Source organism: Leguminivora glycinivorella, chromosome 12 (assembly GCF_023078275.1).
Source record: "Leguminivora glycinivorella isolate SPB_JAAS2020 chromosome 12, LegGlyc_1.1, whole genome shotgun sequence".
NCBI lineage: Eukaryota > Metazoa > Arthropoda > Insecta > Lepidoptera > Tortricidae > Leguminivora > Leguminivora glycinivorella.
In genome coordinates this window covers 12,275,557-12,293,729 of record NC_062982.1, presented here as the reverse complement: position 1 = coordinate 12,293,729, position 18,173 = coordinate 12,275,557, and the positions used below count along the sequence as shown (strand labels likewise).

Below are 18,173 nucleotides of genomic sequence, written 5' to 3'. Positions count from 1 at the left end.
ATTATGGGTACCGAGGATAGATAACGTTCCGGGCAACTAGAAAAATGTGCCTAGGTTCCAGAGCTCACCATCGGCCCAGGTGTGGGATGCAGTATGTAAGCGAGGTAAACTACCTTCAGTACTTACAGATAAAAGCGTTAAAATCAACGTTTTTTTCTTTAAAACCAAGGTTTTGGAGAAAAAAATGCCTTAAAGTTAAAAAGGATGCTTGGGAATGAGTATCATGTGTCCCAACAAGACGCACCTCCAGCACATTCGGCAAATGGTATTCTAGCGTAGTTTCAGACTAATTTGGCAGTTTTTTATCCGAAACATGAGTGGCCACCCAGGCCTCCAGGTTTAGGCGTATTAGACTACTTTGTATGGTCATACATGCTTTGAAGACTAAATTTTTATAAAATCATAAACCTAGATCATTTCAAAAAGATTATTGAGAGTATTTGGGATGAAATGTGAATAAAACGGTGCGTGCCGCGTGTGATCCGTTTGAGAAGCGTTTGAGGCTGGTAAACAAGTTAATGCTGGAGTTATTCCAAAACATTTGTTGTGAATGTAGTAAATAAGAGTGCCATTCATAAAATATAATAATAATGTAGTAACTATTTGTTCATTTTGTTTTATTGGCTATTTGTGCTGTATTCAAACTTATTGGACACGGTGTAAATTATAAAATGAAATAAATTACCAAGATTACCTAAAAACCAACAAAATAACTTAGTGACACGTAAACTTGATACAAGTGCCTGCATGCCGAATTAGTATTTCGCTTGCACCATTGCTCAATGCAACAAACACTTAAAAATCGAAAGACAATGAACGTAAACAAACATCTCTATTTCATAAAAAAACATGCATCAAATTGCATTAAACAGTCAATGAAACAGCATGAAACATGAACGCTAGATCTCGTTCTGTGCTGTTTGCGCGCCACAATGGCTCGGACATCCTGTCCGAACAATGCGCCCGCGCACCATTGTTCCCTCGTTCCTAAATATCACCCGCAATTAAATCGACACCGACTCTTATCACTTATCAAAACATGGGAGTCAATATGATGCGGAGTCATGGGTGGTTTGGAGTCAATATGATGCAGAGTCATGGGTGGTTTTTATTTATTTTACATATAAGGTTTTAACTTTATAAGATAGCAGTGTCGATGACTCAGCGTTTAATTAATTGGGTTTCCCGGATTGTGTAATTCAAGTAAATAAAGTAGCTACTTTTACTCATGGTTCATGAAGATCCTACCAATTTTTTGATCCTACCATTTGTGCCAGGGATCAAAAGAGCCTGGAGTGGAAAGCAGACTTTGGCAACAAATCTCAGGGTTTGGCTTAGACACTAGTTTTTATGAAAACGGCAGTCGTTCCCTGACCTTCCAACCCAGAGAGTAAACTGTACTAAGTAGCTGTCATCGTATGAGAGTACAATCAATGCAATGTTATTTGTTTATTTTCTCATGTTACTAGCCCGACCCTGTAGTGTAACTGTAACTTTCTTAGAGACAAATAGACAATCACCAACACTGAGTTTTAATACATATATACATACAATCACGCCCGTATCCCATAATGGGGTAAGCAGAGCACATGAAACTACTAAAGTTTCAGTGCCACTCTTGGCAATTAAGGAGTTGAAAGAAAACGAAAATTATGACATTGCAGTGACAGGTTGCCAGCCTCTCGCCTACGCCACAATTTGACCCAAATCCCACAGTCGACTTCTACGACACCCCCTTTCTTCCCGGGGGAGTTTTAATAATTTTATGAATATTAAAAACTTAACTAATTTCTTAGCATATAATATAGCAATGACTAAATATGTATTTTACAGAATATACTACCTACAGTTAAATGTTGCAGCAGTCAGTGACGTTCCTAATCAAGAAATAAGACTTCTACGTAGACAAAGTCGCAAACGGATGCCTGCAGTATCAGTGTAATATTTATATGCTGCTTGTTACCACGGCTTTCTACTAAATTTCTACACGACCGATAAAAATAAGGAAGCAAACAGGCTACTATTTTAATTATCCAATTAGGAATTTTCTTTTAAGTACATCGGCGGCGGTCGTTTTAGGTACACGTAGTGAACGCAAATGAGCCGGTAAGACGAGGCTATCAAACGATAATTATGGTGTTGTTGGTCACGTGTTGGGCGCTTTATCGACAGTTATAGCAAGTATAGCAACACACACACAAGTACAGCAACGCGCCAGTGAGTAGCCGGAAATTGGGGAAGTTGAAGAATGGAAAAGGGCTACAGAACGGCCAGGAAGCATTCCATCTGCGTCACGAGTCAATTCTAACTCTGATACGTCAAATATTAGCTCGAGATAGAATATGGATTGAATACTAAAGTGACGTACTTCAAACAGAAATGTCTCCTTTGACTATGACCTATCCCGATCCATATCGTATCAAGAGCTAATATCTGATACGTACCTTAAGTCGCTATTCGCTTATTTATAACGCTACTCTTTTAATGAAAATTCTAGAAATTAACTTCTTGCCTTGGCACTAATTATATAACTAAGCATCATCACCATCAGATTAAAAACGGGGTTGCTTGTAGGTACCTATTTTAGAAGAATCTAGGTAAATAATTAAGAGTCATGCAAGTCATGCAACGCTAGGTCAACGACTCTCTAGTGACATCATTATACTCTTAATAGCCATATGCCACTAAAATCGTTTTATCAAAACAGGAAAGTGTACTCGTACCTATGTGCCTTTTACAGCGACAACTTGCTTAGCAGATTTTTTTTCTTATCTGTACCTACTGACGACAAAGCAAAACATTTTCCTTTTTGAGTTAATTTCAAAACCGCAAACAAGGATAACCACGCGATATTGTGGAACGGAATTTTCCTATTATATTCAAATATAAGAACTACTTTTCAAGCTCAGAATGTTTGAAGGTTTAAAAAATACTAATTGAATTTCAGAGAGTTTGATTCATCAGAACAGCAGTTCTCAAAAAGTTTGTACATAGCCACGTCAGCAAATTTTAATTGATCCTATTTTATTACCAACATTTAGTGATACAAGTCGACTTTCGTAAGATATATACAGGATAATTGTTATAATTAAGAAAATATAGATACTAGAGAACCTTAATGACCAAATAAAACTTACTAAAATCTCAATTCAAGAAATAAATCTTGGTAACAAAAAAGGAATAATAAAAACAAATTTAACTTTTTCCTTAATTCTTGTACAAACTTTTCGAAAACTGCACAGCTATTGGTGCTTAGTTAATTATGAGATTTATGAATCGCATTTAACGACATTTAGGCGTACGAATTCGCGTGTATACCCGTGTACAGTCGGGTTCATAAATATGTGTACATTTTTTCACCTTATTGCAATGAGTTAAGGTGAAGAAATGTACACATATTTATGAACTCGACTGTAAGTATGATGTGAAAAATATACTTCTAATTAATGTATAAGTATATAAAATATGTCAAGTTATTTATTGACAATAAAAACGCTTGCAGCATGCACCACGAATTGACTAGTTATGTAAATAGTGACGTAAGCTTTCAACTATTCATTGCTCAAGTCTCTAATGAGAGAACATACCTATAAATATGCATTGTTTGTGATAGTTAATAGGTACCTAACTATTATCTATCTTCAAGTTAATAATTTACAAAATGTAAATGTTCGTTGTTTCTAATATAGATAAACTAAACTGGAAATTACTACCCAGCTATACTGTTTAGGGCCCCATACATCTAGCATTTCGCGAGCGTAGCGTCGGGCCAACTGTCTGGAAAAAAATGCCGCGTCTGTTTGGCTTTGTCATACAGTTTACCCGACGCCACGCTCGCGAGACGCTTTAAGGCTTTGCCATACAGTTGGCCCGACGCTACGCTCGTGAGACGCTAGAAGTGGTGGGGGGGGGCGGTGGGGGGCTTAATAAGTGGAGTGTCAGTACCTTTAAAAGAAAAGAAACTGCTTTTTAGTCGATTTTCGGAGAACCCATTACTTAGGTTTCAGCGTTCAAAGCGAGCCACCAAACGAGTCATAATTTTTGCTAAGCATTTAAAAATTTATTGAGCCAGTGAACTCCACGAAATCTTTAGTGCTTTAGTACGTCGTTACGGTAAGTCTTTGAAACGGCTCTCTATCTGACTAATTACTGCGGGAGATTTAATGTCATCGTTTAAATAGCCTTTTAACTTTTGAATATTTAAATGACGTTATTATATAGTAAATTTGAAATTGGTACCCATAGTACCATAATATAAATTCTGCTTTAAATGTAACATATTAAGTACAATCTAAATAAAATCCATATCGAAATAATAGAACACGTTAAGTATCCAAGAAAACATGTATTTTGAACACTTAAATAAGAAAAATATGGGTAAATCATATTTCGTTGAAATATATAATGTGCGTATATTTCGTACAAGAATATTTTATATCGAATACTTAAATATTTAAGCAGCAGCTAAGAAACTGCGGTCAATAAACACTTTCTACTGTGAAAACTAAATCAATTACTTTGGTCTCGCAAGTCAGTGCGTTAATCTTGAGTAACACGACACCAATCTGGATTTCACCTACAATTTATTTACTATTGAAATAACTTACACAGCATAACAGTAAGACGGGAAAAAAAATAAGAAATAAAATACAATAAACAGTAACATACTATACTTTTTGAGCAAGGGTTTTGAGTGTCACGTGTTACTCACAATGCTGAGAGCTGCTGAGAAATCGGGCTCCTGATATACATAGCTTCTATCCCTTTATTAGGTTTGATATTTAAATCGTTTAACGTACCATAAACATAGAAAAACCACTATTTCAAATGATAACGGTGTTTAAAAGTTGGGAACAGATTTGTGCCGATCATAAAGTTAATACTATTAGGTACCATTAATGTACTGAATTTACGGTGCAACTTGCCATTGCCACTTTTCAAATGCATACCTACTTGTATAACTAACTAACTAGAGAGACAAGTTTATCCCCGCCCGGACTAAGGACATGAGGTCAATTCTAGTTAATAATCATGAAAATGTAACACTTCGTTTCAGTTTTGCATGGTTCGCAGGAATCGCAGGTTATCACACGTGCACCATAATGTATTTAGGCACGACAAATATTATAGTGATGATACCTAACATAACGCAACCAAGAGACCAAAAATTGTGATAGATGGTCCTAGTAGCATTAAAACAAGAACAAATCTTATCAAAATCTTTAAACCCGCATCGGCTCCTATGTACGGGCAATAACGTTTGCTTGCAGCTGATACTATCCCAAATAACTAAAGCAAGGCTTTCGGGCACCACAAGTGATGTTTCGCCGAATTAACATCTGCCGATGAAAGGGCTTTGACTACCAACACGGGCTGGCGCGGCTTTGTATCCCGGAATATTGTTTACGCGGAATATTGCACCACTGGCCCGGTTACCAGTGTTATTACTGAAATTCGGCACAAGGCACTATACAAGTGTAAGTACATATACGAGTAGTAATGAAGTATTTTGTGTTGCAGAATAATGAAGAACCGTACCTAAAGGGTTTAATATAAAAAGTGCATTAATTGGTGACATTGTACCTACTAAAGAGCAAAAACAATTATTGATTGTTATAAAGAGGTTAAACTTAAGAAATAAACATACATTTTCAAACTGCCAAAATAAAGGGCATTCTATTAAGCCTCGTAATCATTGAATTGTCAAATGTCAAAGTACGGCAACCCGAGTTATCGGATTAAAGATGGTTTATTTGTTTATACCTAAAAACCGCTAATAAAAAATAGTATTTTATGCAACTGGCGTTTAAGTGAGGTCAAAACAGACGAGTGGCGTGAGTAACAATTAGAGGTGAAGCCGAAAATTGTTAATAAAGACGCCACGAGTATTTTTTGACTCAGTTAAACACCGTTGCATACGATACTTTTTCTACGACCATGCACTTACTTTTTAATAGTTTTCTAGAATAACTTTCGTGAAATTCGCACTATTTCCTGTATTTTGACGCGTCGGCCTCCCCTCTGTTCCTACCTCACCCTGTCGCTCGCACTCCCCCGCGCCGCCGCCGCCGCCAGCCCCCGGCGCCCCGCGCACCCACGCTATATCCCTTAAAGGCTTCCTAACAATGCTTTAAGAGCTATATCGTATGCGTGGGTGCGCGGGGCGCCGGGCGGGGGCGGGCATCTTTTATGTAGGGTTTTAACGATATATGCACGACACTGTAAATGACGAATAACAACACGGGAGTAGAAAAATGTTTTTAAGAATATAGATGGTAATTTTAGATTTATCATCAAGTAAAATCGGTACCACAACAATGGAATTATTTGGTGATGTTATTATCGTATGTAAATACAAAACATGTTTAAATGTAACTGACATTTAATAATAGTAGGTATTTTCACAACATACGAGTATAAATATTATATTTACTGAAACATTTTAGGTTTTTGACATGATAGGTGATTGACATGTTAGGCCTGATTCGAGGATGGCGTTGTCTCCTTAATCTCCGAGACCACGATACACGGATATAAAGTTACTTATAAGCGATTAACACATGCAATTTTAATTATGTGTAATAAATCGTAAAATTTGATATCAATTTATACTTTACTAATATATTTTTAACCGTCGCCTCATATCTCAAGAAGGACGGTTATCAAGTCGTCTGTAAGTTTTTTTTTTTTTTTTTTTTTTTTTTTTTTTTTTAATGTTTGTTCCTCGATATCTCCGTCGTTACTGGACCGATTTGGAAATTATTTTTTTTAATTGAATGTATATGCATAAAGATTGGTCCCATTTTTCTCAGAACCCAGTTCTGATGATGGGATCCTGGAGAAATCGAGGGAACTCCTCGAATCTGAAAGGCATACATATAGTGATTTTTGTGTTTTTAAAGGAACAGCATGCATTTAGGTACGGAACAGTGACATTTGGTGCAGTGGAACTGCTGATGATGGCCAGAATAGAACTCTTCAAATCTGAACGGCACGCTTATAGTGACTTTGGTATTTTTATAAGAACAGCATGCACTTTCATCCAGAACAGTGACATTTGGTGCAGCGGAATTGCTGATGATGGTCAGAACCGAACTCCTCAAATCTGAACGGCACGCTTATAGTGACTTTGCCATTTTTATAAGAACAGCATGCGCTTACGTCTAGAACAGTGACATTTGGTACAGTGGAACTGCTGATGGTCAGAACCGAACTCCTTAAATCTGAACGGCACGCTTATAGTGACTTTGGTATTTTTATAAGAACAGCATGCACTTGCGTCCAGAGCAGTGACATTTGGTGCAGTGGAACTGCTGATGATAGTCAGAACCGTACTCCTCAAATCTGAACGGCACACTCATAAGTGACTTTGGTATTTTTGCAAGAAAAGCATGCATTTAAGTTCAGAACAGTGACATTTATTTATTTAGTTATGTTTGTTAAGCATATTGAGTTTTCAAGTCAAAGTTTGTCAAGCTTCGATTTCTTATAATATAATATCGGATTCATGAGGAATTGAGGAAACTCCTCAAACCTTAACGTTATACGTATATTCATTTATGTTGCCATCTAATAATTAAAGCATTAAAAGCAGTTTTAAAAAATACCTACACATTTCTACATAATCCAACATTCGCAAGTAACTTTCACCAGAACCCGAAAGGCGACAGTTTTTTTTTCTTAAAAATTATGTCATAAAGAATGAGTTGGCAAGATATATTAAAAATATATGAGTGCATCAATCTGGTTAGACCTTGTTAATTAAGACTTTTTTAACATAACATCATATAATGTCGTATCATTAAAACAATATATAAAATTGAAATCATTACTTTCTTTCCATTAAGCTACTTGCGTGACAGGTTTAGTGTCAAGCCCCATTAAGTGAATATGAAATCGTGTAGATATTGCTTAAAATTGGTCAATTTTGGCTCGGTACGTAATAAAACGATAGGCACTTTCACGCAGTGCAACTGCGATACGGATTGGGCTATTCTCTTCGCTTACTGAACGTGGGTAATACATATTACCTAGTTGATTACTTAGTTCTTTCACTAAAGTTGTAACTCAAAAATGTGTCGCTTAACTTCAAACCTGAGTAAATCCATTCTGCTTTAAGGTTAAATATATAAAAAATATAATATGATCTGAACCTTATAGCAGAATATAGCAGAATGGATTTACCCAGTTTTGAAGTAAAGCGACACAAATAAGGAAACAGTAAGTCTATTTCATTCTTTACATATTGGTTTGGAAGCTTGTGAAATTTTGATACACGTACATATTCCGGAATAATCAATGATAAAATACCTACGTCTTTTGCACCCTACTCAGGATGATTTTAGTCCCTATTTTTGTTTCGTTTTACTGGTCTTTAATCTTGCATGATACAATTGCTATATGTTTTTAATAATGTGTATATATTACTATTTTTTGCTATTCTGTTGAGTATGTATGCATTTCAATATTATACATATTATCAAGGCTTAAACCAAAGCTGCTGTAAGTCTATATCGATTTGAATAAGTTTTTCCCTTAAAAACATACCTCATTTTGATTAACTATACTACAGAGTTATATGCTGGTTATAATGTGGTTATACTGAAGTGTTGCAGCCGCAAAGCAATAAAAATGACTGACAAGTGACTCCCACCGGGCGAGTGAAAGCTGCGGCTGTGACATCACACATCACTGCGCTTCATTGCACACTCAAACAACTAACGAGTACAAAGCAATAGTTACTAGAGATGTCTGGAATAGTTTTGGCCGAATACCGAATACTGGCCTGACTCTCAGCCGAATACGGCGACCGAATATAAGGCATCATTTTTCTATTTGTTTCACTCTGTGGCAATAGTTATTTGTTTTACAAGGGGGCAAAGTAGTTGTTTAACCGCACGTGCCAAAATTAATACCCGAGCAAGCGACAGATTCCAATATTGAACCACGAGCGTAGCGAGTTCACCACACCAACACTATGAAAATATTAACTATAATACATCAAACTTAACCAAATTCATCAACGTATATAACATTTATCATTAAAAATCATCATTAGTGCGAAAATTCCAACAGCCAGCTTTGGACATCAAGTTAAAATTTGTATGAAATTACTTTGCACTCTTGTGGATAAAATGCAATTTTGCTATCTGTTTTCGAATAGCAAAGAGAGTCTTTACCAGTGGTGAGGTGAAATTTTTTTTAAACTCGCAACGTGCAGGATTCTACATTCTTAACCACCCACTACACTCTCTATTCAATATGTATTGGAATCTTTCTCTTGCTCGGGTATAAATATTGGCACGTGTGGTTAAACAACAACTTTGCCTCCTTGTAAAACAAATAGGTAACTATTTTTGTTAACAGCACTAGTGAATGTAGTTAATTAGTTAGGTATCTACAGATTTTTTTTTTTCTAAATCAATAAACGCTCAAATAAAAGGTTTCATATTTCACAACCTTCATACCGAATATTTTGCAGAGTATCTGATATTCGGCAAAGTGGCCGAATAGGTGGCATACCGAATATTAACGGCTCCTCTAGTAGTTATAGAGGATTTACTTAGCCGCCTTGTTACATGAACATCTGTGCGTAATCGAATTCCAATAATAGGTATGGTTATTGTTATTCACAATATGATCTCGATATCACAGCTGGCTTCACAATTGCAATTCTCAATACAGATAAAGTTGAACATGATCCAGTGTAAGTCTCAATAATATAGGGTAACCGCAAAATTTCATACGGTGGGCCGACCAAGGTCATGAAAGTATATATAGCACGGAATAATTTAGAACTGTTTTTGACGATAAGGTTTCGTGGATGAACACTCTGTTATATGACGAAGCCTGCGCTGTGGACGTATATTTTTTTTTATTATTTCTTTTGATGAATAAATGGGACTGTTTTTGTGGAGATAATTACTAATGTTTTCAAAATGTGTAAGTAATATTTTTGACGCCATGCACCTTCAATTATAATCACCGAAAGGTTATTTCACTGAAATGGTTATTTTTGGAACTCTTGTCAAAACATTTTTACAAAACAAATTTATGTCGCAAACACGAAATATTTTCATTTGAACAGTAGGTATTTAAATCAGAACAATATACCATAACCGATAAAATTTATGTATTACATTTATGTATTACATAAACATGTTTGTTTAAAAATATCAATTTATTGATTTCATGTGATGTTCCGCATAAATAAAGAATTACACACACACTATTTTATTTCAAATAACTAAGTATTGTGTGAGGGTTACCGTATCATTTTAAAGTAAATGTGAATACCCAGAGCAATCTTTAGACAAAAGTGGCTGCGTGAAAATGACAAGCCGTTTTACTTATACGTTTACACGTAGACCTCATTTTGTATCGATTAAATATAGGTACATATATCCAATACAATTATGTTTTTAAAGAGTATTTCATAAGAATCATTTGATTTTTTTAGGTAAACTGTTGTAACCGTTATATGCTATATGAATTCTTATATGAACCGTTATATGAATTCTTATACTTAATAATAAAAAATCTGGAAAAGTCGAGCCAACGTGTCTATGGTTCATTCATCAAATTGTGTACAATATATTTTTCACGATATCAATATCCAGCCGGCCTTACCGAAGTGAATCTTTCACGTAGCGTATGGTAATTTATCTCTATCGCTCTTCCTATTGGTGCGACAGAGCCAGTTACGTTTAGTCAAAGAGCGTGAACGATAGTCACTTCGGCTAAGCCGGCATAAGGAAAATGAGGTTTCCATTTCTTATGAAGAAGTGGCAGGCCCTTTTCCTCTTTAAAGAAGCCTTTATCCTCAAAGTGACTATTTTCCACTATACATGTGTGCTCCCTTGTGGAGGCTAGGCGCACTCAGCTCGGGCTATTAAGTGCTTCAAACAGACTTTCCTTCTGGCGAGATTAAACGCCCTTCACTTGGCTTACGCGAGGTTTATTCAATAACGCTGCACGTGTGTTTTACTTAGTCAGATAGCCTAACCAAGTTATTCGTGTCGTGTAAATAAAAAATAATAGTGTGTTTCTGATACAGTTAATGTTTTCTTTAAAGTTATTCGGACAGACCACTATAGAACCCGTACACCAATCCATACAAATTGGCTTATGCCAGTGATGCATGTTATCTTATTCTAAGTTAGTCTTGAACTAAACGTGACTGACGTCTCAGCCGAGTTTTTTAAGCGGACATTGAAGGTACACGTACTGGTACAGTTAGTACAAAATAAGTACCTTGATAAAACGTAATAAGAACACATAAAAGCTTATAACTGCCCTGCCTGCCCTAAATTATGATTGAGGTATCATTCATACTTGCCGTTCGCATCGAATTTAATAACTTAAGTATAGTTGCTAAGCGATATTAACAGGACAAATTACTCCTAGCTTATTTCGAAGTTTATGAGCGCGGTTCTGATGATATTTACTACACTATATTCACATATTGCAAATGCCGCAGGCAGTCAAAGACCCTACTGCGAAACATGAATATACCTACTCGTAGGTACTCGTACTTCGTTATTAGCTTCTCTTCCGCTCAAATCAAACATGTATCAGAGACTATCGCGAAAAAAGATGGGTACTTAAAATTTGTTTTACTGTTCCTCTAAGTATCGTTTAAATAGGCAATAACGATAAATATTTTTAAGTTTTTCACGGTCGACTGCAAACTGACTACCGATTTACGAGTATTATATTGTTATTGATATAAAAATAAAAACAAAAAAACAATGACATTGCGTGTTGGGGGCACGTCGGCCGCGGTCGAGGTCGGTGGCAGGATGCCTTGCACCGCCTGCGCTTGTTGTTCGACAGCTACTATAATTGTTATCAACATTGAAAGGTACATATTTTATTTGCAGCTACTTTGGACTCTCGCTCGGGGAGGGGAAAGAAACGGCGAGTCCCTCACATCGTGCGTCAAAAAAAAGCTACTTTGGACTCTGGCCTTGGTTGAGCGCGTCTTGTGACTCGGCCGTGCAAGTTCCGGGTGGGTGGAACTATGCACACCGCTTGCTTGTTGATCGACAGCTAGGTACGATTAACATTAAAAGCTCAGTACATGCAGTATCCTCGTCTACTTTGGACTCGACTCGGTTGAGCGCCTCCTCCTTGCAGCTCAGCTGTGGAGGTTGCGGGTGGAAGACAACGCCTACCCTAGTTGATCGGCAGCTAACCGTTGTCATAAACACTGAAATTCAAGTTCCTGCAGTTTATCTTTATCTACTTTGGACTGAGAGCTAAGTACCTGCAATTTGGATTTCCTTGTGGCTCGGCCGTGGAGGCTACGGGTGGAACTCCGTACACGACCTGTCAACAGCTACCATTGTCATAAATAAAATTGAAAGCTAAGTACCTGTAGTTTGTCTTCATCTACTTTGGACTCTGCTTGGTTAAGCGCGTCCTCCTTAGTCTGGCTGGCGGTGGGAGCGCGCGGCGCCTCGGCCGTGGAGACGGCTGGTGGGACACCGTGTAACGCGTGCGCATTGGCGATCGGCAGGGGCTCGTCCTATAACAAACAAATATAATATTAAATTAAGAAGGAAAAGGTCCTTCCATGGGTGCCCTAGAATTCGACTATGAATATGGGTTCAAACAAGACATCAACCCGTCAATGTATGTTAAAATTAATTTTGTTTTCTGCTAATCTCTAAAAGTGGCACTAAAAGTTGAGCAGATTTGAGAATACAATTCTGTACGATATTTTGTACCTACTTTATGGAAGGTTTTTGGCAGAGGGTTAAATTACTGAAAGACTAGTTCAAGTATATGGTATAACGGGAAGACATATCCTACTAGTTAGGTTCTATTAGTACAATAAAGTGGTTTCAATGTAATGTTCGTATCCTGCTGCTATTTCATTAAATCTTTAATGTGACAACATAAAAATGCTCAGCGCCGGTAACACATTCCAGGAGTCGCAGACAAAAAGTATATCTCGTCATTCTCGTTTCGTGCTTTCGTTTATTAAATTCCATTCTTTTAGAACTAGGTAACATTTGTGTATTTTTGATTTATTTGTTTGGTATAATAATTCCTTAACAAGTTACGTCTTCCGAATCCGAAAACTAAATTCTAATTTAATGTAACCCTAAGAAATAATACAGCAATTTACACGAAGACAAATATTATTAAGACCTTCAAATGAATATTTCATCTTGCTCGTACTATCATGTCCAAATCCAAATGTGGAAACAACTCAAGCGAGTATCGAAGAGCCAGTTAACAGGTTTTGGCGCGATTTCGGAGGGAGTATTGCGGAATCTGCTCATCTGAGTAGGAACCTTAATTGGAGCGAGTACCTGACAACTCGTTTCTACATCGATTGTTTCGATTAGGTACTGCTATTTTCAGGTGTCTGATATTGATGATTTTATTTATTACTACTACTATACGATCCCCGAGCTAAGCCACATTTTCTAATTTGTATGTAAAGTACCTATATACGATAACAATAAGTATTTCCACTGTAATTATCTTTGCTTCTTTCAAATTATTAAGCCTAATGAAATTGAAACAAATATTACCTGATTTTTTTCTATTGATATAAACACTTTTCAAAGTCAACGTGAGTACAATAACCCATAATTGATTTACGAAACCAAACCCAAGTTTTTCTCAAATACTCGTAATGAAACTTTACCAACATTATGAAGCAAAACCATTGGCCACAAGCCCGTTCACTTTTAGCGCAATAAACATCAAAATGGTCGTCGCAAGATGGCGAATACTTTGGCATAATAAACCCGCATAATACCTACTTACCTACATTGGTTTAGGTATATAGCAAGGAACGTTTTAAAATGCAGTTGGTTATTTGTACTTAGGTATTAGTAGCTCAATGCGCACACAGAAATATGTATCTGCCTACATAGAGCTTAGTCATTGTTCATGACGACTGTTTGTTCTCACTGGTAATCACTGGAGCCGACAACGCAATCATGCAAAGCGTTTGAAAAAACATCCATAGGAAAAGTGCAAGGTCGCGCGGCCTCGTCGGTTTTAACAATAATTATAAACACGATGCGAAAAGTCATATTGTCGTTGTGGGAACTTAGGGGACAAAAGATCCCACTGAGGATCGTAAATTAATGATGACCTACGAACATCGTGCTTCTTCAGCAGTATCCCACCAATCCTCACTAGGACGTCAACTTCGTCTCACCGACATCGACGCAATTTATGATCTAGGTATAACTACATAAAAAGTACTTAGGTAAGTATTAACTTTCTGTTCGCAGAACGGGCTAAACAGTGTGAAAATGAAGTGACGAACGTTGACGAGGAGGCAGCCGAGCGCGACACCGCAACCGAACCGATAGAAAACAGCGATTACGTTGCTGGCACTATTGTCGCATTGTGCACTACGCCCACAACACTTTTACTGGATTTGCGAAACATTTAAGGCGTTTAGCCGCTGTCGTCTGCCTAGAGTTGCGTGATAACAAGGAAATTGCCCCGTTGGAGATTGGAGAGAAACTTTAAGATAACATCGATGTTTTCTAGACGTAGGCTTACAAACAGTACCTCTGACCACGTATCAATTAAAACTTATATGTACCTAATTATAAGTAACTATTTTCATTATATGTATGTAGGTGCTACTAAAATCCCTGAAATATCTTAATTAATATCTATTACATAAGAATTAAAGGCAGGTAGTTGTAGCGTGTATAAACCAGAAGAAATTGTATTGACTAAAAGAGTTTATTGACCAGATTTACTCAAAAACTAAACATAGGTCGACATCCCGACATAAATACAAATTTTACGAACTAGAGGTAAACTAAATTATTTAGTTAATAATATTTACGTATCCCACTAACACTTAAAAGTTGGCGATATAAAATATGTAATTTTAAAAGTTAATTACATATTTCCAAAGTTCATATAATTAAATGGAGAAACGTAAGTAAAAGCAAAATCACAAAGGACAGGTAAAGTTATAAAACTAGTTAAACAGTTAAATAGATGGTAGCGACCTTTTTGAAATGTTACTGACTCACAGTATGTTGAAACTAAATTGCGATGATTCTAATAATTTGTAACAAGCTTCATCATAATCTCAGAGCACTCAAAAAAAAAGAAAAAAATGAGCACATATTAAAAATAATTACGTATTTCAATATACTACTATGCTATGTTTTAAGCATTGTTTATTTGAAGTCGTTTTTGTAGGCACTTCCCTGTGCCTCTTTACTGGCGTGTTTTAATAACTGGCGACACAGTTAAAAACATGAACAAGAAACGCCATTTGCACATAGTCACAGAGCATGATTCTTCTATTTTTAATTACCCGCCACGCACAAGTTTACTGGTGTTCCGTGATCGTATCATTGCAGGCTACTCCATCATTTGACCAACGGTTAGTGCTTGAGCTAGTCATTAATTAGTCAGATGACTGCATCGCGATGGGACGTGGACGGATGTGACTGAAGATCATTGTAGTGCGCGGGCGCGGAAAATCGACTGCTTCCGCTCGCAATCCTACCTACGAACGTTAATAACATCATGACATTCCAATTCGTACTTTGTTTTCGAAGATGGAATTGTCAAATGCGCTGTTTATACCTATTCTAAACATGACAACCTTCATTGCTTGTGTAAATTAAACTGAACAATCGATCGGCCGTGAAAAGTCTACGCTTTGTTTACGTTTTTCAATTTGGCACCCAAAAAATTCAGCGAATATTATTATGATGGTAGAAAATATCTCAATGCTTGAAATTAAATACCTTTTCGAGTTATTCTCGTGAAAAATTTGCTATTAAAATGATATAAATACCTACACACCTATATTAGTGTACCTATTTGGCTGAAAGAGATTATACGTAATATTTGGTGATGTACACAATTATCTAAGAAGGTACCTACTTGGCTCCGTTCGTACTTTACGACTAGGTTTTCAAACCCTCTAACCATCCAGCGCTGATAGTAGATTACTACGCAATAACATAGCACTATGGATCAATCAAGGACTTCATGGCTGTCTAATGTTTATATAATTTTATACGGTGTAAAAATATGGGTCTGCTACATTTTAAACTGTAAAGGTATACAGTTACATGATATGTGTATATATTAGAGTCTGTTCGAAAAGAGAAGAGTCGTGAAATGTATGGGGACCAAGGCATTCCACGACTCTTCTATTTCCGAACAGACTCTAGTACCATTTAATAAAATGTTTAGAAGGCAAAATTGTTAAATTGCTGCAAAACTGAAAAATAACTAAGTTAACTTTTTTTACTAAGTTGATCCTCAATCTAAAGAGACTTGACATCTTGACGGGCAGAATTACTCAACATAAATTAAAAACTCTTTTATTTAAAATCGCATCCATGGCATTGACGTCAGGGCCCAAAAATAACGAAAAGCAGTGGCATGATTGTCCAGCCTTATCTTCTTCAATCTTAGCATGTCAGTAAGTATGAGCGCTTACATCGTAGGTGACTTGTGAACAATACACAAAGAAAAGAAAGTCTGGCCACTCTTTTAAAATACGAAAACAATATTAATCTATGCACGGATAACTGTAACGACAGAGACACTTTATGCTAGTAAATGCGGGCCATAACTGGTTTTACAAAAGGAGTGAATGAGCACAGTTTCTTGTTAGGTGAATAACTGTCCCTCGTAGACAATCATTATAGAATCCGCTTTTCAAAGAAATATAATGATAACATTCACTGAGAAAATATAATTATGTTGCTATGACATGTTCTATGTTCTTCAGTTTGATTTCAATGTGCCGTACAAACCTTACAGTAGGTAACATGTTAACAACTCTTGACATCTTAAGGAATCATGTAGATTGTATTTGCGCTCCGTCTTTCGTCGCCTTTCAAATGAACGTATGTGATAAATATAAATAATTACACTTTCACGCGGAGGTTTACACGCAAGTGCTATATTCGAAATGCACAAGATTGTTTGCCGGAGACTAAGATGCATCCGCGATTGGCGACCTGGGTTCAACGGCCAGCCGGCGCAACTTTCGCTGCAATGTCGCCGGCATGAAGTCAGACATAATAATAACCCGTAGTATTAATCCCATAAAAGCTCATTAGTAGTTGACATGACCTTTGACTAACTTCACTGCACCCGGCACTGATGATGCAATCTTAGGAACAGGTACTGGTCGGTACCTTTTACTCTGATGCACATTTAATATATTCCTATAAAACGAATGTAAAGGATAATGCCGTGATTGCAAGTTACCAACTCGGAAATAGGTACCTAAGAAGTAGTTACCTACATTTATTTACTATTGATGGCTAATTTGGATACCAAAACTGGAAATGAAAGTAGTGTGATGCCCAAATTTAGTTTCGAAACATCTTAACATCGTTAAATCTTGCTCTGTCTTTATTCTCACGCGCAGTCATTCCACTTGTTTGTGTGCAATCTAATGGTGACTTCAAAACCCTCACCAGGAAAACGACAATGTCGGACAATTCACATACATTATGCAGAACCGGCGCATTTAAAGCAAAAACCTATTGCATATAGAACAGGTAGAATACTGCCTGGTTTATAGGATATACTGAATCTAGTCTATTAGATTTTGCATAGGTAAACAACGGTACGGTTATCCTTAATGGTGGTGTAGGTAGTGCTAATTTAAATAATTAACCTTTTATCGTTTTGCACCAGCATCAATGGAAGTTATACATCAAAAAACTATGCTTCGAATCGCATCTTTGCGTAACACTCGAGAACTTATTCAAGGTAAACTAGTCGCTGCGTTGTCGAATGGTGCTGCGAGTGAGCATCTCCGTGTAGCAATCACAGCGCTGGTTTAATGTGTACCTTCTGGCTTGTGAGTTGCGAGTGTGACAGACTCGCAACTATTACATAACCACTCCGGCAAACATAACATTACCGGCATAAAAAGTAAATAATCCCTGTACAATAACAAGACTCGTTGACACAGAACGAATCTCTGCAATGCCGCGAGTGGTCTGTGGATAATGCGATATGAGGCGTCCTAAAAAGCTCGTAAGCGGCGACTTTCAAGGCTGACGACTAAGCTAAACGAGATTGCTTGTCTGTGTTTGCCGGCACAATCAGCACATCCCACTTTTGTGTACAAAACACAACAAAAACGAGACACACGAATTAGTCACGGTTTATACCTAGTATTTTTTATACAA

The 18,173-nt window shown here is 36.9% G+C and overlaps 1 protein-coding gene across 3 annotated transcripts in view; it reads right to left on the bottom strand.

The window, feature by feature from the left end:
• The window catches only part of LOC125231590, a 95,799-nt gene that overhangs the window by 57,683 nt on the left and 19,943 nt on the right, over nucleotides 1-18,173 (bottom strand). For all 3 annotated transcript variants that reach the window (XM_048137047.1, XM_048137046.1, XM_048137048.1), the window contains exon 3: nucleotides 12,377-12,529. In XM_048137047.1, coding sequence (XP_047993004.1) covers nucleotides 12,377-12,529 — 153 coding nt within the window. The remainder of the gene's footprint in view (nucleotides 1-12,376; nucleotides 12,530-18,173) is intronic.